The following is a 23,858-nucleotide window of genomic DNA, read 5'->3' as shown; positions in this document are numbered from 1 at the left end:
AATAAAATAACAGTCCGGTTACAAAATGGGCCACAAGGCCTAAACCAAAACAAACAGAGGCCCAAATATGGAGACCCAAGACAGAGGATGAAACCCTAGGGTTTCTAATCTTCAACAGTACCGCAACCGAGCCAAGCAGAATCTACACAATCTTCACCTGCAAACACAAAAATGGAAAGGGAATCAAATAATAGAAAATCAAATCGGAAGGAAATCTATTCCTTTATTTATTTTATTATTATGGCTATAAGTAGCCTTTGAACATACTGTAATGGGGGGCCCTGATTTTCGAAATCAGAAATAAAAAACTACCACTTTCGCAATATAGAGAGCAAAAATCAAATCAAAGGTTGTTATTTATTTTCTATTGTTATATTTATTTTTTTACCATTATATACATATGAATAAAATAACTAGGGGAAAAGAGAGAAACCACTTGTGTTTTAAAACCCAGATCGCCGTGGATGGCCGAGGGTGTCGTTTCCGATGAAAGACGACAGAAAGCCGAAAGGTTTCTCTGCTTTTAGGGGCACTTTCATTGATATTTTGTGGGATTTGAGCCCGGATTTAGGCTCAGGGGGACTAGAAGGTCAAACCGGTGTTTTTTTCCCTTTCCGGCCACCGAAGACGGTGGTCCCGGTGCTGGAGATCGGTGGCCGGCGTGGTGGCCGGTGACCGGCCGATGACCGACCGATGGCCGGAGGACGGACTAAGGGGAGAGTGTTTCTTTAAGGTTTTTTTGTTTTTTTTAAAAAAAGGTTTCAAATGATTTTTTTTTGGAGAATTGGGGATATTTATAGGGCACCAAAACGGCGTCGTTCTGGAGAGCCCCCAGACGCCCAAAACGGCGTCATTTTTGGGGAGGCCGACCCGGCTCCGACCCGACCCGGCCTAGGATCTGCGTGTTTTTTAGCGGAGGGGTAAATTACGCTTTTAGCCCCTCCGCCTTTTAATGTTTTCTGCAATTAAAATTTTATTTTATTAAGTTACCCATTAATTTATTATCGTTTTCAATTTGGTCCTGATGTGAACGATGTCGTTTAGAGGAGAAGGGAAAATTTCCCTTCCAGCCCCTCTACATTATCTGCGCGTTCAATGTGGTCCCTTTGGCTTTATTTACACGCGAATTTACCCCAATTTTTTATTTGAAATTCAATTTAGTCCTCTTTTATATCTTTATTAAAATTGGTTGATTTTTAGGATGTAATTATTTTTTTATGTAATTATTTTTTTATATATGTTTATTATTGTTTCCTTATGAACATATTTATTTTTTTCAACTAATATTTTTTATTTATATATTCGTATTTTTTTTATGTAAATGTTAATTAATCCTTTTTTACTATATTTTACATGTACACATACATATATTTTTTGAATATTCTATTATATTCTCATATATCTACATGCATTTTTTATTTTCAAAAATACTAAAATACATGTTTATTTCTTACACATATATTTATATTTTTTTTCTTTATTTTCATAAGAGCATTATATGAATTTTATAATTAAAATTTTATATGTAAACTATGTACTTTATTTCTCATAATTCCAATGTGTATATTATGTGTTGTTTATCCTTTATTGTTTCTTTCATTTGTTTATTGACCTTTTTTTATTTTATATTTTGTTCATTTATTTGATATTCTTGTATGTCAAAGATTATTTCTTTTATGTATGTTAGTTTCCTTTATTTATATGTTTATATTGTTTCTATGCCATTGTGATATTTATTATTGCATTGTATAGCATCACATCATTTTTTTCTCGATTTCAAACTTCTCAAAATTGATATAATACTCGTATTTTGGATTTTCAAGGAAATTGAGCCCTAACGTATTGGGTTCCGATTTTCTTCGTTAAATCTAACGATCGAGCATTTCTCTTTAATCAAAAAATAAGAACTCATTATTGGGAATTCAACACGTTGTGTCCTAACGTATTGGATGTGACGCATTGATTTCTCGAAATGAAGATTTTTCTAAAAAATAATAGAGGAAATATTCCGAGTTTGGGATTTTAGAGGAATTGTGCCCTAACGTATTTGGCCGCGATTTCTTAAATCTTGAATAAATGGATATTCTTTTAAATTTTTATCACACGAGTGTTTTGGCCTAATTCATTTTTGAGGAAATAAGAATGTTGTGCCCTAACGTATTGGGTGTGGCATTTTCTTTCTTTGAAATGACAAAGGTCTTAATACGTAACGTTTTAAGTTTTTGCTAAAGATTATATTTTTTTAAAATTTTTGACCTTAAGACAATAATTAATTAACTAGGTACCAATTTTGGGTGTTACGAGGGTGCTAATACTTCCTCGTACGTAACTGACTCCCGGATCTGTTTTTCTAAAACTCGTAGACCAAAGCCGTTTTTTTAGGTGATCCAATCACACCTCAATAAAAGATTGGTGGCGACTCCCAATTTTCATTTTTAAAGTTGACAACCTAAATTTTTTGTTTTTCAAAAAAATGGTTTCGACAATTTGGCGACTCCGCTGGGGACTTTTTTTAAAAAAAATATATAAGAGAGTCGAGCCACAAAGTTGATTAATTTTTTTCTTATGGTCGAGAAAGTATTTTTTTTTAAAAATCATGACATCCTTTTTGCATTCATTATCTTATTACTTAAATATTGTTTGTATTATACATTTCATGAGTTGAACAATTTTACCCTTTTAAGTGGGAGTGAGAAGCTACGCCTTCGTGAGGTTTTCACCTCCGTGTAGGGTAGTTGATTGCTTCCGGGATACATCCGTACCTATGTATTCGTGAGATTTTCATCTCCGTGCAGCCATAGGGAAATGTATTCCCCCAAACCGAACTCGATCTATATGAGCCTATAATGGGTGAGGATTGAGGAATCTGCTGGTTCGGGTACCTTTACTCTGGAAGCCAAACTTCATATAATGAACCTTAGGAATCCACCCTAGGTAGAACTATACTAAACCCTAGTAGATATCCGATTAGGGATTTTATTATTTCTTGATTATATCTTATGTTTTTATGTGATACTGACTTTTTGTGTTTCATTTGCATGACATGGCATTTCATTTCATCATAAAAAGGGCGTCAATTCACATTCAGCTGCTAGATAGAAGGCTTATCATGGAAAGAGGGTTTCTTGATAAAGTGGAGGACAATGCGGTTGTCCAAACTTGCTCTGAAACAACACAGCAAGAAAATGGTGATAGTTTAGCTAACGGGCATATATCGGAGTTATGAGACTTTACGCATATCAGTGTAACTCAAAACAATTTGCAGGAATTGAAAGAAATTTGGGGTCAGTGGAGTGATGAGGTTAGACAGCTCTTTTATAATGATTATGGGGACCTGCCTTATTTGCTTGATGTGAAGGTAGACAAGCGTTTGTTTCAAGCCCTCGCCCAATTCTGGAATCTTGCTTGCAGCTGCTTTACGTTTGGGAAGGTTGATTTGGTGCCTACGATAGAGGAGTATATGGCTTTACTCCGTTGTTCAAAGTTTCAAGTGGACAGGGTCTATTCGAGAGCGGTAAATGTGCCAACCTTTTTAAAGAAGCTGATGAGTGTAACAGGAATGAGTGAGCAGTGGGTTGTCGCACGAATTAAGCAAAAGGGGGATAGTAAGTGCGTTCATTGGAGAGGCTTGAAAGATGCAATTCTCACACACCCAGATGTAAGGAAAAGGTTAGATGTTTTTGCTTTAAGTATTTACGGCTTGGTTGTCTTCCCTAAAGCCTTGGGGTATGTGGATGAAGCAGTCACTGATTTATTCGACCGGCTCGATAAGAAGGTTACACCAATTCCAGCAACTTTGGCAGAAACTTTTAGGTCATTGAGTGCATGCCGGAAGACGGGCGAAGGGAGATTTATTGGATGTGCACAGCTTCTACTCACATGGTTTCATAGTCAATTTTGGAAGGTGGATAAAGTTTCGTATCGGGTTTTCTCTGAAAATTATTCACCACTAAAGGAGATAGTGGCTACGCCAAGGAGAGACGACATTTTGAAGAAGAAGTGGATGGCAATTCTTCAAAATCTTCGAGAAGAGGACGTTGAGTGGAGAGCCCCTTGGTTACTTCCAGATGAGATCCTGTATAGGTGTGGTAGTTTTGATTGGGTTCCTTTGCTAGGGGTTTGGGGAGTTGCTGGATATGCCCCATTATTGGTGCTAAGGCAATATAGGTCAAGGCAATTTATACCTACGACCCAATGGATAGCTGATTGTGAATTTTCGTACAAAGAAGATGGTTATAGAAAGAAGATTCAAGAGATGGCTAGTGCGTGGAAACAAACTCGCCGAATGAAGAGGCTAGCTGTGGGCCCAATGACAACTCCTGAGTATCATGAATGGTGGGCTAGGAGGATTAATGATAATACACCTAAGTTAAATCAGGAAGACAGTCAGTCAATAGAAGAGCATTTGCGAGTCATTCCTTCTGAGTTGGAAATCATAAGGCAAGATTTTTAGAGGAGAAATGCGGATTTGGAGAAAAAGATAGAGCAAATGGAGGCGAAAAAGATGAACTTAAGATTGGATATAGACGTTCAGAAGCTTGAAAATGAGAAGCTAAAGAAAGAGAAAAGCAAGGCTGAGGAAGAGCTGGATAGTCTGAAGACGGATTATAAAAAAATGCGTTTGTCAATGAGAACTGCTGGGCTGAGAAAGACTTCAGAACAATGGCAAGTAGAAATCCGAGAAGAAAAGGACAAACCCGATAGATGGGAACAAAAATTTCAGGAGATGCAGAAACGAAATGAAGTTTTAGAAAAGAGTTTGTCAGAAAGCCAAAAGGAAAAAGGCGAGCTAAAAGATAGGGTGGTTATGTTGGAAGGATGTCTTCGTCAATATCGAAATCAGAATTTGGAAAAAGAGTTGAAAGCTAGCTTGATCAAGATTGAAGAAATGAAGAAAAGAATTGAAGAGCTAGAAACAGAACTGCAAAGTTGTGAGATCCAGATCAAGCACTTGAAAGCAAACGAGAGTCATAATAATGAGCAGCTTCATCACTTTCAGAGTCAAGTTAGAAGCAGAGATCATCTTATCGAGGAAGTTATGGTCCAGATTCGAGAAGTAACTGATCATATACAGACTTTAGCAGTACAAGTTGACACACTGAGTGTGAAGTATGAATTAGAATCGGATCGGGGACAATAATTAACTTTGTTACTTAGAAAGATTAGAGTTCTGGGTACTAGGGCAAAGTCTTATTTGTAATTCACTTTATGTAAAGGAATTTAATTTCTAGTAAAGTTTTCTTATATGGAATTGGATCGAAATTGATGCCTTTCTGCATTCATTTCATACATTGCATTATTTCATATACATTAAGAAATACATAAAGGGTTTCTAATTAATTTAAAACACTCCTCAGTTAATCTGGAAACCAACCAACCCACCAAGTACCACTACGGTACTCGATCGAAAACAAAAGATATGGATCAAAGGATGGAAATATTAGAACAATCCCAAAAGGAAATGCAAGAGCAGCTTCAAAAGCAAATGAATGAGCAGCAAAAGATGATAGACAAAATGATGGAATCTCAAGGGAGTATGATGGCTCAGTTAACTCAGTGGTTCAGCAAAGGAACTGATAAAGGAAAAGGCTCTGTGCTCAAAATTGAAGAAGGAGACAATGAGGGACCTGTCTATCCTCCAGACTTTACCCCCCAACAAGTTGAGATATATCCGCGTAGGTCTTCTGTTACCATTAATCCTCCAGGTGACACCGCAACGCTAACGAATCTCCAAGCAGGATCAGACTCTAACCCCGGAGCCAACTTTGTTAATCCTGCTATTCCTGATTTCGATGAGACAGCTGGAAAGGAGAAAATAAATGATGAATTGCCAAAATAGCTAGAGGAAAAGTACAAATGGCTGGAAGAGAAATTGAGAGCAATGGAATGTGCAGAAGGCTACTATGGGATGGATGCTTAAGAATTGAGTCTGGTTCCAGATTTAGTGCTCCCTTAAAAATTCAAAATGCCAGAGTTTGAGAAATATAATGGAACCAGTAGCCCCGAAGCTCATATTACCATGTTCTGCAGACGTATGACCGGTTATGTCAATAATGACCAACTCTTGATTCATTGCTTCCAGGATAGCCTCGCAGGGGCAGCATCCAAGTGGTACAATCGATTAAACCGTACCCAGATTAATTCATAGAGAGATTTGGCACAGGCATTCATAAAGCAGTACAGCCGTGTGACTAACATGATACTTGATAGGATCACTCTGCAGAATATGGAAAAGAAACCAGGCGAAGGCTTTAGACAATACGCGCAGAGATGGAGGGAGGTCGCTGTACAAGTTCAGCCGTCTCTTCTAGAAAGAGAGATGACGATGCTTTTTGTCAACACATTGAAGGCACCATTTATTACACATATGTTAGGAAGTGCTACTAAAAGTTTTTCTGACATAGTTATGAATGGCGAGATGATAGAAAATGCTATCAAAAGTGAGAAAATAGATGCTGGAGAAAGTGGCAGAAGGGCAGCCTCGAAGAAAAAAAAGAACGAGGTTAACAACACAAGTTCATATTTGAAGACAGTTACGGTGAATCAGCCGGGAAAAGTGGTTGTTAACTAGCAAGGATCATCAAAACAGAGATCTGATACAAGAAAAAATACAGAGAAGATTCAATTTACGCCAATTCCAATGACGTATAGGGAGCTATATCAGAATCTATTTGATGAACACGTGGCTTCCCCTTTCCACTTGAAACCTCTGCAGCCTCCATACCCCAAGTGGTACGATACAAATGCACACTGCGACTATCACTCAGGAATTGAGGGGCATTCTATAGAACATTGTACGGTGTTCAAGAAGCTGGTGGAAAGACTTATAAGCATGGGTGTGGTTAAATTGGATGATTCACCCAGTACAGAAAATCCATTACCTAATCATAACGGAGTGAACATGATAGGTGGGAGTATGGGTAGAAAAATTAAGGAAGACATAGCAGAAGTGAAAATTCCTTTGAGGTGGGTCTGGAGAAATATGGTAAAAAGAGGATTGATTGTTCCGAATTCAGAGGGAAGCTTCGAAATGATGGAAAATTACTGTGAGTTCCATCACAAGGAGGGACATGAAATTCAAGAATGCACTGAATTCAGAGCCTTGGTTCAAGGCCTGATGGATAATAAAGAAATGAACTTTTATGAGGAAGTTAGGGAGAAAGGGAACATTTGTACATCCGAATCGTCAAAGGTTCCAAGAGTAGCGCAGCCTGTGGTCATCATCTCACGACCAAAGAAGGATGAAGTGAGAATGCCAGTGGTGCCAAAAATCATAATAAAGAAACCTGCAACCTTTTCTTACCAGGATAGTAGGAAGGTTCCATAGAGCTACGAGTGCAATACAACTGTCTCTGGAAGAGAGACTACAGAGGGCTAGTGTGTGAGTACCAAACTAGAACCTATAGAATGGGCCATGATAGGGGAACAGAAAAGGAAAATAGTTGAGCCAGTGAAAGAGGAAGAAGCTATGGAATTTCTTAAATTCTTGAAACATAGCGAGTATAATGTTGTCGAATAGTTGCATAAATAGTCGGCTCGCATATCCGTACTAGCCTTGCTCTTGAATTCAGAAGCACATCGAAATGCGCTGATGAAGATGCTAAATGAGACCTATGTGTCCAAGGATATTTCTGTTAGCAAGTTAGATCTGTTGGTCAATAATATCAGTGTTGATAATTTCATATTTTTCAATGATGATGAAATACCTCCTGGGGGCATGGGATCTACCAAAGCTTTGCATATCACTACACGATGCAAGGGGCATATTTTGCCGGGAGTATTGATTGACAATGGATCGGCTTTGAATGTATTGCCACTATTCACACTCAACAGGCTACCCATAGACAGTTCGCACATGAAGACATGCTAAAATATAGTGAGGGCATTTGACGACACAGAAAGGAAGGTCATGGGAAGAATTGAGATACCCTCACTGATTGGCCCAATGGTTTATGAGATAGATTTTATTGTGATGGATATCAAACCTTCCTATAATTGTTTATTAGGAAGACCATGGATACATTCGGCGGGAGCAGTACTGTCATCATTACATCAGCTGTTGAAGTTAGTGTCAGATGGTCGGCTAGTGACAATAAAAGCCGAAGAGGATATAATAGCAGCTGTATCCAATGAGACGCCATACGTGGAGACCAATGACGAGTCAATAGAATGCTCATTTTGATCTTTGGAGTTTGTAAATGCGGCATTTGTTCCCGAAGGGAGTAAAATTTTGGTGCCAAAATTATCCAAAACTACAAAGATGGGTTTACAGTTGTTGGTAGGAAAAGGAGCTGTACCCGGAAGAGGACTTGGGAGATATCTTCAAGGGAGGACTGAGATTCCAGTGCTGAAAGAAAAGCAAGATCACTTTGGCTTATGATGCAAGCCAGATAGAGGTTAGAGAAAGAAGGAGATAGAAAAAAGGCAGGAAAGGAGAATAGCACATTTGAATGGGGATGAAGCTAAGTGGGAGCCAATGATAATTCCCCACATATCCAAAAATTTCGTATCTGGAGGAGTTATTCATCATGTGGGAAACAAATCGGTTGAGGAAAGCATTGAGGAGACGTTGGGGAATATGCACATCAATGCCATTCATGAGCATGTGAATGAAGAGAGAAGCTGGTTGAACATTCGTCCTTATGAGCCCGGAAGTGTTCTAGACAATTGGACTGCGGAAGAAATACCTAAAGTCTTTAGAAATGTCTCAAAGTAATGTTCAGAACAAACTCGTTGTTTTAGCCTAGAGATAACAGGAATTCTTTTGTGAAATAGCCTTATGTTTGAATATCATTATTTTAATAAAACATCTTTGCAATCGTTTCGAACAAATATTCTTTCATTCTTTCCATACAAGTAAATATATTCTTTCATCATTGCACAAGTAATTATACATAAATTCATACATTCTTTTGTAACCATATTAGGTCCTTGTGTATCAACGACGGGAATAACGCCGCTACGAGCTCAGAGTGCCCTTTTGAATGAAACGTGTGTTTAGAGGGATCGCATGACTTTGAAGGTGACGAAGATAGTGGTTTATCTTTGGACTTGTTGAGGATGGTAGAACAAGAGGAAAAACAAATCCTACCTCACAAAGAATTAGTAGAAGTTGTGAGCTTCGAAGAAGGAAAAGAGGTGAAAATTGGAACTGAGATTTCTGCAAAGACAAGACGTGGCCTCATTAAGTTACTCCAAGAATTCAAAGATGTCTTCGCATGGTCCTACCAAGATATGCCCGGATTGAGTGTTGACATTGTAGTGCATCGCCTACCTATAAAAGAGGATTGCAAACCAGTTCAACAGAAGCTCAGAAGGATGAGGCCGGATATTGTGCTCAAAATAAAAGAGGAGGTTAGGAAACAGTTTGATGCTGGTTTTTTACAGGAGGTCAAATATTCTGAATGGGTAGCCAACATCGTTTCAGTCCCTAAAAAGATGGAAAAGTACGAATGTGCGTGGATTACAGGGATTTGAACAAGGCAAGTCCAAAGGACAATTTCCCGTTGCCACATATTGATACTCTGGTGGATAATATGGCGGGATTTTCGCTGTTTTCTTTTATGGATGGGTTCTCAGGATATAATTAGATAAAGATGCATCCGGAAGATATGAGAAAGACTACGTTCATTACTTTGTGGGGAACATTTTGCTATAAGGTGATGCCATTCGGATTAAAGAATGTAGGAGTAACATATCAGAGAGCCATGGTAGCCTTGTTCCACGACATGATGCATAAAAAGATTGAGGTTTATGTTGATGATATGATTTCCAAATCCAGAACAGAGGAGGAACATGTGCAGGTCCTGAGAAAATTGCTCTTAAGATTAAGGAAGTTCTAACTCAAGCTTAATCCTACAAAATGCACTTTTGGAGCCAGGTCAGGAAAGTTGTTAGTCTTTGTAGTCAGTGAAAAAGGAATCGAGATTGATCCAGACAAAGTCAAGGCAATACGAGATTTATCGCCACCACGTACCCAGAAAGAAGTTTGAGGTTTCTTAGGAAGATTGAATTACATTGCTCGGTTCATTTCACAGTTGACTGACAAATGTGATCCTATATTTCGCTTATTGAAGAAACATAATCCCGATGTCTAGAATGAAGAATGCCAGAAAGCCTTTGAGAAGATAAAGCAATACTTATCTAACACTCCAGTGATGTCACCACCTAGCCCAAACAGACCCTTAATTTTGTATTTAACGGTGTTCGAAAACTCTATGGGATGCGTACTGGGTCAACATGATGTGATTGGAAAGAAGGAAAAGGCGATTTACTATCTCAGCAAGAAATTCACTGATTGTGAGATGAGATATTCGCCTATCGAAAAATTATGTTGCGCCCTAATTTGGACGACTAAGAGGTTGAGGCAATACTTACTCTATCATACGACTTGGCTAATCTCAAAATTAGACCCTTTGAAGTATATGATGGAGTCGACAACATTGAATGGAAGAATGGCTAGATGGCAAATCCTACTCTCTGAATTTGATATCGTATATGTAAGTCAGAAGGCCATCAAGGGGAGTGCGATAGCAGATTTCTTGGCTAGTAGAGCTCTGGAAGATTATAAGCCTCTGGACTTTGATTTCCCGAATGAAGATTTGATGTATGTGGCAAATGCTGAAGAGAATCCCCAAGAAAATCGCTCTTGGAGATTAAACTTTGACGGAGCATCGAATGCATTAGGCAATGGGATTGGGGCAGTCCTGGTGTCTCCGAATGGAGATTATCATCCTTTCACCAATAAATTAGACTTTGATTGCACTAATAACATGGCTGAGTATGAAGCCTGCATCATGGGTATACGAGCAACCATAGAGCGGAGAATCAAGACATTAGAGGTGTATGGAGACTCAGCATTGGTAATATACTAGCTAAGAGGGGAATGGGAGACAAAAGACCCTAAATTGATCCTTTATTGGAGATTGGGTTTGGAATTGATCGAAGAGTTTGACAACATTACCTTTTGTTATCTCTCACGGGAAGAAAATCTGATGGCTGATGCTTTTGCTACTTTAGCTTCCATGATTAAAATGAATCAGTTAGAGTATATGAAGCCCATTCAAATTAGTATTTATGAGATCCCAGTCCACTGTTACAACATTGAAGAAGTGGAGAATGATAATCGTCCCTAGTACCAAGATATATTGCTATATGTGAAGAATCGCGAATATCCTGATCAGGCAATAGAGAATGATAAGAGGACATTGAGAAGGCTAGCTATTGACTATGTCTTAGATGGGGAGATCCTATACAAAAGGGGAAAGGATCGAGTATTGTTGAGGTGTGTAGACGCTGTAGAGGCTAAGGAAATTTTAGAAGAAGTCCATGAAGGTGTTTGTGGAACGCACGCTAATGGATTTACCATGGTTAGACAGATTATGAGATTCAGGTATTACTGGTCTACCATGGAAAGAGATTGCATCAATCATGCCAAGAAATGCCATAAATGCCAAATTTATGGGGACAAAATGCATGTGCCTCCTTCTTCTCTTCATGTGATGACTTCTCCGTGGCCTTTCTCCATGTGGGGTATGGACGTCATTGGACCAATATCACCAAAGGCTTCTAATGGACATCGTTTCATTTTTGTGGTTATTGACTACTTTACTAAGTGGGTAGAAGTAGCCTCATATGCTAATGTCACGAAGTCAGCAGTCAGTACGATTTTGAAGAAAGAGATCATATGTCGATATGGAATGCCTGAAAGGATTATATTTGACAATGCATTGAATTTGAACAATAGCACAATAGCAGAAGTCTGTAATCAGTTCAATATCAGACACCATAATTCGTCATCGTATCGCCCAAAAATAAATGGTGCAGTAGAGGCGGCCAATAAAAACATTAAGAAAATTGTGGCGAAAATGGCTGAAACTTACAAGGATTGGCATAAGAAGTTACCATTCGCTCTTTTGGCTTACCGAACATCTGTCAGGACTTCGACTGGGGCAACACCTTTTTCGTTGGTTTATGGAATGGAGGCAGTTTTACCCATTGAGGTTGAAATTCCTTCTCTCCGAGTTTTGGCTGAGTTAAAATTGGATGAGGCCGAATGGATCCAATCTCGGTATGATCAATTGAACCTGATTGAAGAGAAAATATTAAAAGCCATTCGTTATGGTCAAATGTATCAGAAGCGAATGATGCGAGCTTATAATAAAAAGGTTCGTCCCAGAGAATTTCATGAAGGGGATTTGGTTTTGAAAAAGATCCTCCATTTACAAAAGGATTTCAGAGGAAAATGGATGCCAAACTGGGAAGGACCTTACGTTGTGAAAAAGGCTTTTTCTGGAGGCGCTTTGATTTTCAGTGAAATGGATGGCAAAAATCTTCCGAATCTTGTAAATTCAGATTCGGTTAAGAAATATTTCACTTGAAGGAAGAGAGGAATCAAAGTGAAAACCCGCAAAGGGCGCTCTGATTTCGCAAAAAAAAGGAGGAGAGGCCAAGGTGAAAACCCGGAAAGGGCGCCTTGAGACCAAAGGGGGTTTAAGTTGAAAACCCAAAAAGGGCGGCTCAAACATTGTCAGATTGGGGCATATGGTGATCTTGCTTCACTTAAGTCAACGATAAAAGGATATACGACGTTTTGGGGCATTGGAAAAGTACTGTAGATCCCCTAAACACATGTTAAATTCAGAATGGTTCTTGGCTTGCACGGAGAAGTTCAAGCGGCGATACCCAAAGCACCTAGTCTTCATATTATTTGTACCAAATTTGTTGGTTCTTGTAAACACTTCATTCTTTGCTATTCTTGAATACTTTTTTCTTTTCAGGACACTTACTATCAATAAACTCTTGAATTAATTCATCTCTTACTCAGTATTTTTGATCTTTGCGTAAGCATGCCGCATTAGAATAATGATTGATGGACTAAAAAACTGTCACAAAAGAAGTTTGGTATATTACTCTGAGAATTTCTAAATAATTTGGTAACCGGAAATAGGACTGTTGTTTAAAACACCCCGAGTTCAAAAGATAAAGAGCCTAAGAAGGAAAATGTCTAAATTAAGACTGCTTTTTCAGATTTGGGTGTCTAAATAGTGAATAAGACAGCAGGAAGTCTTAATGGGGTAGGAAGGGGTCTCCTATGGAAAGAAAGCTTCTCATTTAGGCATAAGTGTTTGAGAGGACACCCTGAGAGTGGTGTAAACAAATTTCATAATCTATATCCTTAAATTACAATAGGAGAAGACTGGGAAGAGTCAAATTTTCCTACTCTTAAGTCACGGTGGAAGATATATAGTACAAATTCTGCGTCCTAGAGGGTTGAGCTTTGAAGTGCACAATGGGGGGCAATTTGATTAAGCGTTTTTTAGAGATATCAGCCAAGCAAAAGGCGTCAACGACAAGGCCTTAATAAACTCTAAGAAATAATTCTTGAAAAATGACGTTTTGTATTCACTCAAATGTCATTCACACATGTCTAGTTAGGAGCATTTGATGCATTTTATGCCATCCTAATCATTAGGCATAATTAGGTTCATTATACAGGTCATGTTCCCCAGAGAGCAGATCAATGAAGATAACAGATCGAGTCTTATCTCCCTGAAGTTGCAGTGGAGCAGACTAAATAAGCAAGTCTTATCCTCCTGAAGTTGCAGCGAGGCAGACTGAAGATGGAAAATCTTATCTCCCTGAAGTTGCAGTGGAGCAGATTAAAGCTGACAATCCTATCTCGCTGAAGTTGCAGTGGGTGGATTAAAACCTTAGATCTTATCTCTCTGAAGTTGCAGAGAGCATATCGCATCTAGTCTTATCCCTGAAGTTGCAGTGGAGCAGACTAACTGAGCAAGTCTTATCCTCCTGAAGTTGCAGCGAGGTAGACTGAAGATGGCAAATCTTATCTCCCTGAAGTTGCAATGGAGCAGATTAAAGCCGGTAATCCTATCTCACTGAAGTTGCAGTGGAGCGGGTTAAAACCTTAGATCTTATCTCTCTGAAGTTGCAGAGAGCAGATCGCATCTAGTCTTATCTCCCTGAAGTTGCAGTGGAGCAAACTAATTAAGCAAGTCTTATCCTCCTGAAGTTGTAGCGAGGCAGACTGAAGATGGCAAATCTTATCTCCCTGAAGTTGCAGTGGAGCAGATTAAAGCCGGTAATCCTATCTCGCTAAAGTTGCAGTGGAGCGGGTTAAAACCTTAGATCTTATCTCTCTGAAGTTGCAGAGAGCAGATCGCATCTAGTCTTATCTCTCTGAAGTTGTAGTGGAGCAGACTAATTAAGCAAGTCTTATCCTCCTGGAGTTGCAGCGAGGCAGACTGAAGATGGCAAATCTTATCTCCCTGAAGTTGCAGTGGAGTATATTAAAGTCGACAATCCTATCTCGCTGAAGTTGCAGTAAGTGGATTAAAATCTCAGATATTATCTCTCTGAAGTTGCAGAGAGCGGATCGCATCTAGTCTTATCTCCCTGAAGTTACAGTGGAGCAGACTGGGTAAGCAAGCCTCACCCTCCTGAAGTTGCAGTGGAGCAAACTAGGTAAGCAAGTCTTATCCTCCTGAAGTTGCAGTGAGGCAGACTAAATCAGCAAGTATTATCCTCCTGAAGTTGCAGTGAGGCACATTAAAGTTGGCAAATCTTATCTCTCTGAAGTTACGGTGGACTACATTAGAGCCAATAATCCTATCTCCCTGATGTTGCAGTGGAGCGGATTAAAACCCTGAAGAAGAAGAGTACCAAAATCCAGCACGATCGGACAAAATCGAGCATTTTTAAAGTCTTTGCTCCGTTTCTATTACACGACAACGAGCAAAGAGGGGCAGCTGTAATGACCAATTTATGCCCAGCCCGTACCAGGTAAAATAAGAATAATAATAATAATATAACAGTCCGGTTACAAAATGGGCTACAGGGCCCAAACCAAAACAAACAGAGGCCCAAATACGGAGGCCCAAGACAGAGGATGAAACCCTAGGGTTTCTAATCTTCAACAGCGTTGCAACCGAGCCAAGCCGAATCTATGCAATCTTCACCTGCAAACACAAAAATGGAAAGGGAATCAAAGAATAGAAAATCAAATCGGAAGGAAATCTGTTCCTTTATTTATTTTATTATTAAGGCTATAAGTAGCCTTTGAACATACTGTAACGGGGGGCCCCGATTTTCGAAATCAGAAATAAAAAACAACCACTTTCGCAATATAGAGAGCAAAAATCAAATCAAAGGTTGTTATTTATTTTCTATTGTTATATTTTTTTTACCATTATATACATACGAATAAAATAACTAGGGGAAAAGAGAGAAACCACCTGCGTTTTAAACCCCAGATCGCCATAGATGGCCGAGGGTGTCGTCTCCAATGAAAGATGACCGGAAGCCGAAAGGTTTCTTTGCTTTTAGGGGCACTTTCATTGATATTTTGTGGGATTTGAGCCCAGATTTAGGCTCAGGGGGACTAGAAGGTCAAACCGGATTTTTTTCCCATTCCAGCCACCGCAGACGATGGTGCTGGCGCCGGAGATCGGCGGCCAGTGCGGTGGCCGATGACCGGCCAATGACCGACCGATGGTCGGAGGATGGACTGAGGGGAGAGTGTTTCTTTAAGGTTTTTTTGTTTTATTTTTTAAAAAGGGTTTCAAATGATTTTTTTTTTTGAGAATTGGGGATATTTATAGGACACCAAAACGGCATCGTTTTGGAGAGCCCCCAGACGCCCAAAAAGGCGTCATTTTTGGGGAGGCTGACCCGGCTCCGACCCGACCCAGCCTAGGATCTGCGTGTTTTTTTAGCGGAGGGGTAAATTACGCTTTTAACCCCTCCGCCTTTTAATGTTTTATGCAATTAAATTTTTATTTTATTAAGTTACCCATTAATTTATTATCGTTTTCAATTTGGTCCTAATGTGAACGATGTCGTTTAGAGGAGACGGGAAAATTTCCCTTCCAGCCCCTCTACATTATCTGCGCGTTCAATGTGGTCCCTTTGCTTTATTTATTCGCGGATTTACCCTAATTTTTTTATTTGAAATTCAATTTAGTCCTCTTTTATATCTTTCTTAAAATTGGTTGATTTTTAGGATGTAATTATTTTTTCATGTAATTATTTTTTTATATATGTTTATTTATTGTTTCCTTATCAACCTATTTATTTTTTTTCAACTAATATTTTTTATTTATATATTCGTGTTTTTTTATGTAAATGTTAATTAATCCTTTTTTACTATATTTTACATGTATACATACATATATTTTTTGAATATTCTATTATATTCTCATATATCTACGTGCATTTTTTATTTTCAAAAATACAAATACTAAAATACATGTTTATTTCTTACACATATATTTATATTTTTTTTCTTCATTTTCATAAGAGCATTATATGAATTTTATAATTAAAATTTTATATGTAAATTATGTACTTTATTTCTCATAATTCCAATGTGTATATTATGTGTTGTTTATCCTTTATTGTTTCTTTCATTTGTTTATTGACCTTTTTTTATTTTATATTTTGTTCATTTATTTGATATTCTTGTATGTCAAAGATTATTTCTTTTATGTATGTTAGTTTCCTTTATTTATATGTTTATATTGTTTCTATGCCATTGTGATATTTATTATTGCATTGTATAGCATCACATCATTTTTTTCTCGATTTCAAACTTCTCAAAATTGAGATAATACTCGTATTTTGGATTTTCAAGGAAATTGAGCCCTAACGTATTGGGTTCCGATTTTCTTCGTTAAATCTAACGATCGAGCATTTCTCTTTAATCAAAAAATAAGAACTCATTATTGGGAATTCAACACGTTGTGTCCTAACGTATTGGATGTGATGCATTGATTTCTCGAAATGAAGATTTTTCTAAAAAATAATAAAGGAAATATTCCGAGTTTGGGATTTTAGAGGAATTGTGCCCTAACGTATTTGGCCGCGATTTCTTAAATCTTGAATAAATGGATATTCTTTTAAATTTTTATCACACGAGTGTTTTGGCCTAATTCATTTTTGAGGAAATAAGAATGTTGTGCCCTAACGCATTGGGTGTGGCATTTTCTTTCTTTGAAATGATAAAGGTCTTAATACGTAACGTTTTAAGTTTTTGCTAAAGATTATATTTTTTTTAAAATTTCGACCTTAAGACAATAATTAATTAACTAGGTACCAATTTTGGGTGTTACGAGGGTGCTAATCCTTCCTCGTACATAACTGACTCCCGGATCTATTTTTCTAAAACTCGTAGACCAAAGCTGTTTTTTAGGTGATCCAATCACACCTCAATAAAAGATTGGTGGCGACTCCCAATTTTCATTTTTTAAAGTTGACAACCTAAATTTTTTGTTTTTCAAAAAAATGGTTTCGACAATATCCTCTTGGCCGGCCACATTGAGAAGTAACTTGCAAAGGAGCAACACGAGGATTGGAGGAAGCTAGTTCGATCAGATTCTATAGAATTTTCGAAACAATAAGAGTTGATTCTTCCTTATCTTTGTTTATGGTGATTTTAATCATGTTTGCAATGTGCTTTGTTATCTTATCATCAACAATGGTAGCTTAATTTTGTTTAACTAAAATGATTGCATCAATTTAATAATGTAACGACTCGATAGTCAGGGGTGTCGGAAAGTGAGATTTGGGACTCCATTCCCGTAAAATGAACCCATGAATATTTTTATTAAATATTTACGAGATTAGTCTAGAAGGAATTAATTTTTGGATTAGTAAATTTCATGAAATTAGGAGTTATTAAGGTATATGGATTAAACCGCGTAAGGGTTAAAAGTTAAATTATAGATTGAAATAAACTAAAGGGGCTAATGTAGCAATTGTACCATTAATTAAATTGGTTGGGAGGAAGCCGACCATGGTTTAATGATATATAAGCATGTGTATATTATATATTATATTTATAAGTGAAATAATAATAATAGAAAACAAAATGAAAAGAAATAGAAAGAAAGTGGAAAGAAAGAGATGATATCATGCAAATTAGAAAGAAAAGAAAAGAAAGAGAGAAAAGAGGAAGAAGAACGCATGGCCTAAGGAGGTTTTAGCGTTCAAATCCAAATTTGTTAGTGCAATTTAGTCCTTATCTTGTAATCTTTACGTTTTTGAAATCCTAATACTTAGGGATACTCGACCCATGTTGTAATTTTTAGTATTGTTCAAGATTTTAAGTGTTGACATTGTTGAATAGTTTAAGTATTAAGGATTAAATAGATAGATTTTTAAGTTGAAAATGGAAAATGACTAAATTATGGAATAAATTGTTAATTTTGAGTAATAATGACTAAATTGTGAAAAATTAGAAATTAAGAGGTCGAATTGGAAAAGAGGAAGCTAAATTTCGTTAGAGTGAAATTAGTATAAAAATATAAATTTAAATGTGAAGGTTAAAAACTAGTCTGAGTTTAGGGACTAAATTGAAAAATAAGCAAAATATAGTGTAAAAATTGAAATTCAATGTGAAATTTAGTTGTGTAATATTAACGTATTTTAATTGTTGTATTCCTTAGCTAATGTCGTACCGGAATCCTCGAGTAAAAAGGGAAAGGATAAAATCGACGTTGAATAGCTCGAAATTCACGGTTTGTGTTTCTATAATTCGAATTAACTAGTAGAATGTTGCATATTTAAATTATTTGCATATGGTAAGCATTTGAGGTGAGTACTTTGTTAGTTTGAGATTGAATTGAATTAATAGTGGATTTGAAATGGATTGATTTTGTATATTATGAAATATATTGATTAAGAGATTTTAAGTGTTGACATTGTTGAATAGTTTAAGTATTAGGGATTAAATAGATAGATTTTTAAGTTGAAAATGGAAAATGACTAAATTATGGAATAAATTGTTAATTTTGAGTAATAAGGACTAAATAGTGAAAAATTAGAAATTAAGAGGTCGAATTGGAAAAGAGGAAGCTAAATTTAGTTAGAGTGAAATTAGTATAAAAATATAAATTTAAATATGAAGGTTAAAAACTAATCTCAGTTTAGGGACTAAATTGAAAAATAAGCAAAATATAGTGTAAAAATTGAAATTCAATGTGAAATTTAATTGTGTAATATTAACGTATTTTAATTTATTCCTTAGCTAATGTCGTACCGGAATCCTCGAGTAAAAAGGGAAATGATAAAATCGACGTTGAATAGCTCGAAATTCACGGTTTGTGTTTCTATAATTCGAATTAACTAGTAGAATATTGCATATTTAAATTATTTGCATATGGTAAGCATTTGAGGTGAGTACTTTGGTAGTTTGAGATTGAATTGAATTAATAGTGGATTTGAAATGGATTGATTTTGTATATTATAAAATATATTGATTAAGAGATTATTGAATTGACTATATGTTATAATGTATATATATGTGAAATTGAGACATTGATTGTATTGAAATGTGAAATGAAAACCTATAAACTATTTGGGTTGAGTTGGATATAGATGGCATGCCATACGATAGGAACAGTTCAGGGATTACTTCAACCTTGAGTCAATGAGGCACTGGGTGCCAATTTGCTTTGGTTTAACTAATGAGACACTGGTGTCAATTTATATAGCGTTTGGCGCAATTATTACTTTGAATTTATTCGATGAGGCATTAGGTGCCAAATTGGTGTGTTGGTTGGATCCGCGTATCTTTCCAAGTCCGAGTCGTGTTAATAGGGAAAATAAACAATAAAATTTATGTGTTCGATAGTGAAATGACATGGTTGAGAAATGGAAATGAGATAAGAAAATATTGAAATGGAAATTATGAGAAATGAAATATAAAATAGTATATTGCTATTAATATGGATTGAATTATGAGAAATGAGATATGAAATGATGAAATGAGATGTGGAACTTGAAAAGAATTCAAGTATTGAACAAAGAGATGAATCATGCCATTACATGAGTTGTAATGTGCAAATTCTATATGAAATGCCATTAATATGTGTTTGAACATATGAAATTCTTAGTAGATGTGAATAAGGAATTAGAAAAATTATATTATTGAATTGAAACACATGAACATAGCTTACTTGTTGCATATTGCATTTTAATTACTTATATTAAGTTTATATTATTTGGATTATAGAAATACCACTGAGTTTTACTCAGCGTGTAGTTTTGTTTTCCGTGCGTAGGCTAGGTACTGTTTGACTTATCACTGACTCAGCATCAAATAACAAATCCTGGGCTTAAGTGTGGTGATATCTTATTTTGTAATGGCAAGTACCTAGGGAGTCCTTGTTGATATGTTTATAATGATGATATTTTGGTTTCTTAGTTAAATGATTTTTATATGTATATATGCTTGTGGTTGAAGTTAGGCTTTGGTATGTGTTTTTAGTTTTAAAGCTTGATATCCTAACTAGCTAGATGTTAGTTTAATATTGGAAAATTTGGTATGTATGAAAGTCTTGAATGGTTGATGCACTGTTGAAATGTTTGAACATATAAAATGTGGTACCAATGAGGGTACATTGGTTAAGCATATTAGGTGATGGATTTGGTATATTTTGAGCATGTTAAATCATGTTTTAAATAGATTAAATGATTAGTAATTGAGTTGCTTAGTGTCCAAGCAGGTAGGAAACGATAAACTTGAGTTTTAAGGTACTTTTAGGTGCACGTGGTCGTGTGTCACACACGGGCGTGTGACCCAAGTCAGTGAATTACATGGGTAGAGACACGGGCTAAGACACGGGCGTGTTTCTTAAGCCAATGAGTTACATGGGCAAGGATACGGGCTGGGACATAGTCGTGTGTCCCAACTTCAAGAGTCACATGGCCTGGGGCGTTCCACACGGGCGTGTGTCTCTTGCTTTTAAGAATTTTTTAAAATGACCCTAAACCTTCAAAATTGTTCCAAATTAGTCCCTACCTATTTTTAAACTATTTTTAGGGTCCCTTAGACTCAAAATAGGGGCTGTAAGAGTAACTTTTAATCTAAATTGGAATGGATTAGCAAACCTAAATTAAGTGCATAACATCATCAACGATAAAGAAAATAAATAGTCAGAGTATGGACCTTTACTCTGATGCTAATAATTGGAATAGTCCTTTTATGTATTCCAACTTCTAGCATTCAAGAAGGGATAAATAGTGATAAGGATGTAGACAGTGGAAGACTAAGTTTAGCAATCTATAAATAATAATAAGTGTAGAAAGTGGAAGACCAAGTTTAGCATTGCATAGCATGATTAGTTATTCTGTTCTATAAGACATTATTATGACGATATTAGTTAGCTTTTACTACTTCTTGAAATGTAATTAAATGTTTTAATTGGTTGTAATGCCCGTGACTCTAATCTGACGACGAAGAGGGGTTAGGGGTGTTACAAATAAAGTTTGATTAAATCATGTTTAAGGTGTCTGTGCCTCGGTCGTTGATACTTCCAATTAAAATCATGCATGTATTTCATTCATTAAAATATGACTAAATGCATTAGAATTAATTGCTTAATCTGGCCCAGATGATGATTAATGGACATAATAATTGGAAGGTGCATGCTTAATTTATATCTGACCCAGAATAAATTGAAGGTTTGTAATAACTTGGTCGAGTTCTATTACCTTGGCGTTGCTTTTAGGTTCATGTGATTAACATGTTTCAAACTAACCTAGTAGCTATTACTTCAAATGAATTCTAAGAAACCCTTAGTTTAATATGATTATGGTAGTATGCATGTTTTACTAAGTAAAATATTTTGAAGGGACTTAATTTAGTTTCAAGCTCATGAAAGATCGAGTTGCTATGGAATATTTTCCAAACACTGTTAAGCATTATAAAAATGAACTGAGTTGATGAATATGATTATTCTAGCGTATGCACGTTATTGTTGTTTAGGTTTGTGTTTATGTTGCTAAACTCATCTTATACATTTTAGTTAGTTATCATACTTAAGATAAATTGTATTAGGCATTATATTGCATCTAGTTAATTATTATTTACATCCATCACTCAAAATATTGTGTTTTTATCACCAACTTGTGAACTTTAATTTTACAATTAATTGATTAACATACACAGTCCATGTGGAGATGATAACTCTTTTACTTATTACTTGATAACGATTATGTACACTTGCACAAACCATGCATTACAATGGTAAGTTGGAAATTAGTATATTTTGGGATTTATGTCTATAAATATTGTTGTATATAAAATGTTTCAATGTTTTTCCCTATAACCACCATTATGAAATGCCTCTAAATGACCAATTTATTGTAGTGTCAACATGAATAAAACACACAAGCACCAGTCATCCAAATATTCTAACATTTTTTAATATCTTGAGTCATTTCATTTCGTTCATAGATGTTTAGCATTTATACATAGGGGTGAGCAAAACTTGATTCGACTCGAAAAAATCGAAAAAAAACTTGAATTTTTTAGTTAATTGAATCGAGTTATTCAGTTTTTTCGATTCAGCTCGAGTAAGTAATTCGATTTTTCGAGTTCAAGTTGATTTGAATTTTATAATTTGAATAACTCAAATGATAGATTGGTATAAATACCCTTTTAATTCTTGTCAATTTCGAAAATGAGCAAATTAGTCTCTTTTAACAAAAAAATTACAAAATAAGTCAAAATAAGTTCCAAAAATTCAAAAAAAAATTAAAAATCAAAATATTTATAAAAATACCAAATTTTCATATTTTTTTTAAAAATTAAAAAAATACCAAATTAAAATATTTAAGCAGTTTCCAAAATAATAATTTTGAGAACCCGAACAAGTAATTATCGATTCAAGGTTATCAAACTGAAATTTTTTTATTATTATTTTAAAAGAGTTTTCAAATATATATGATTTCAAATTTATGTGCTCTAACAAGATTTAATTTTTTACATGTTTAAATTTTTTTAATTTAACTTAACAATTTCACTTGACTCGATTCAAAAAAATTTCAGATTGAGTCTGGATGATAAAAGATAAAATAGGACTTATCAACTCAACTAACTCAAAAAAATTTTCATTGATTTGTTCAAATTCTCGCCCCTATTTATAACATTAGTCTTCTGCATTACTAGACTTTACATTTGTATTGCTTTATGTTCAACTCTTTATTACTTAAAGATGCTACTATTTATTAAGCAGTCCATTTTTGTTTGTTCATGTTGTGTAAGTATGCAGTACACGTATAAAAATTCAAATCAAGGTAATGTTATTCCATTCAAATGCTGGTATTATAATCAATGTACACCAAGACGAAGGTGAATTGGTGTTTAAAAAATTTTAAATAAGGAGCACAAGAAAAATGACCAAAAAGATTTAACATGGTTTAGATCCAATTGTCTACATCATTACCTTAGCTTACCACCACTGAGGATTTTTCAACTTCAATAATTTGAAACCTTTTAAGGACAAATTTTAACATTTACAACACTATCATTTCAATTAGGCAAGATAAAGTTACTTCACCGATTTTCTACCCAAAACCTTAAAGTAACCTCTCACAAATTTGAGAAATACAATTTAGAATGAATAAGCACTTATAGAAGGTAGAAATACATTGATAAAGCTCTCACAATTATAAAATAATACTTGAAAGAATGAATAAGAATTGAACCCACAAATATTTACAAGTGAAAATAAAAATAACAAGGTCAAATGATTGGATTTTTGTTATTGATCTTTGTAAGCTTGTTTCTTATCTTCATTTGAGTTTCCTTGGATCATATTTACACCTTTTCATTGATTTTTGGATGTTTGAAGCCTTTGGAGGGAATTTCTAGCCATTGAGAGTATTGAATTCGTGCATTTAATACAATCTGCATGTTTGATAGGTGCTAAAAGTAACATGTATTAATCTCATTCTTAATATATTTATGGGCGATTATTTGATGTAAATTGTGAATTTTATGCTTTTAATCCTTTAAATTCATGTTTCTATACTTAGGAGAGCATTTGGGAGCA

The 23,858-nt window shown here is 35.7% G+C and overlaps 1 protein-coding gene across 1 annotated transcript; it reads left to right on the top strand.

Annotated features, from left to right (window-relative positions):
- The first annotated feature begins 4,489 nt into the window (after positions 1 to 4,489).
- Positions 4,490 to 5,140, top strand: LOC121214519 (homer protein homolog 2-like). Its single transcript, XM_041088289.1, has one exon. The coding sequence runs from the start codon at positions 4,490 to 4,492 to the stop codon at positions 5,138 to 5,140; it is 651 nt and encodes a 216-aa protein (XP_040944223.1).
- Positions 5,141 to 23,858: the final 18,718 nt, after the last annotated feature.

The sequence above is a fragment of the Gossypium hirsutum genome, chromosome D02 (genome assembly GCF_007990345.1).
Source record: "Gossypium hirsutum isolate 1008001.06 chromosome D02, Gossypium_hirsutum_v2.1, whole genome shotgun sequence".
Taxonomy (NCBI): Eukaryota; Viridiplantae; Streptophyta; class Magnoliopsida; order Malvales; family Malvaceae; genus Gossypium; species Gossypium hirsutum.
The sequence above is the reverse complement of the archived record's forward strand: the minus strand, read 5'-3'. Positions and strand labels throughout refer to the sequence as shown.

Excerpts from the sequence above, each read along its gene's own strand:
- LOC121214519 (XM_041088289.1), top strand. The coding sequence starts at position 4,490 with ATGGAGGCGAAAAAGATGAACTTAAGATTGGATATAGACGTTCAGAAG.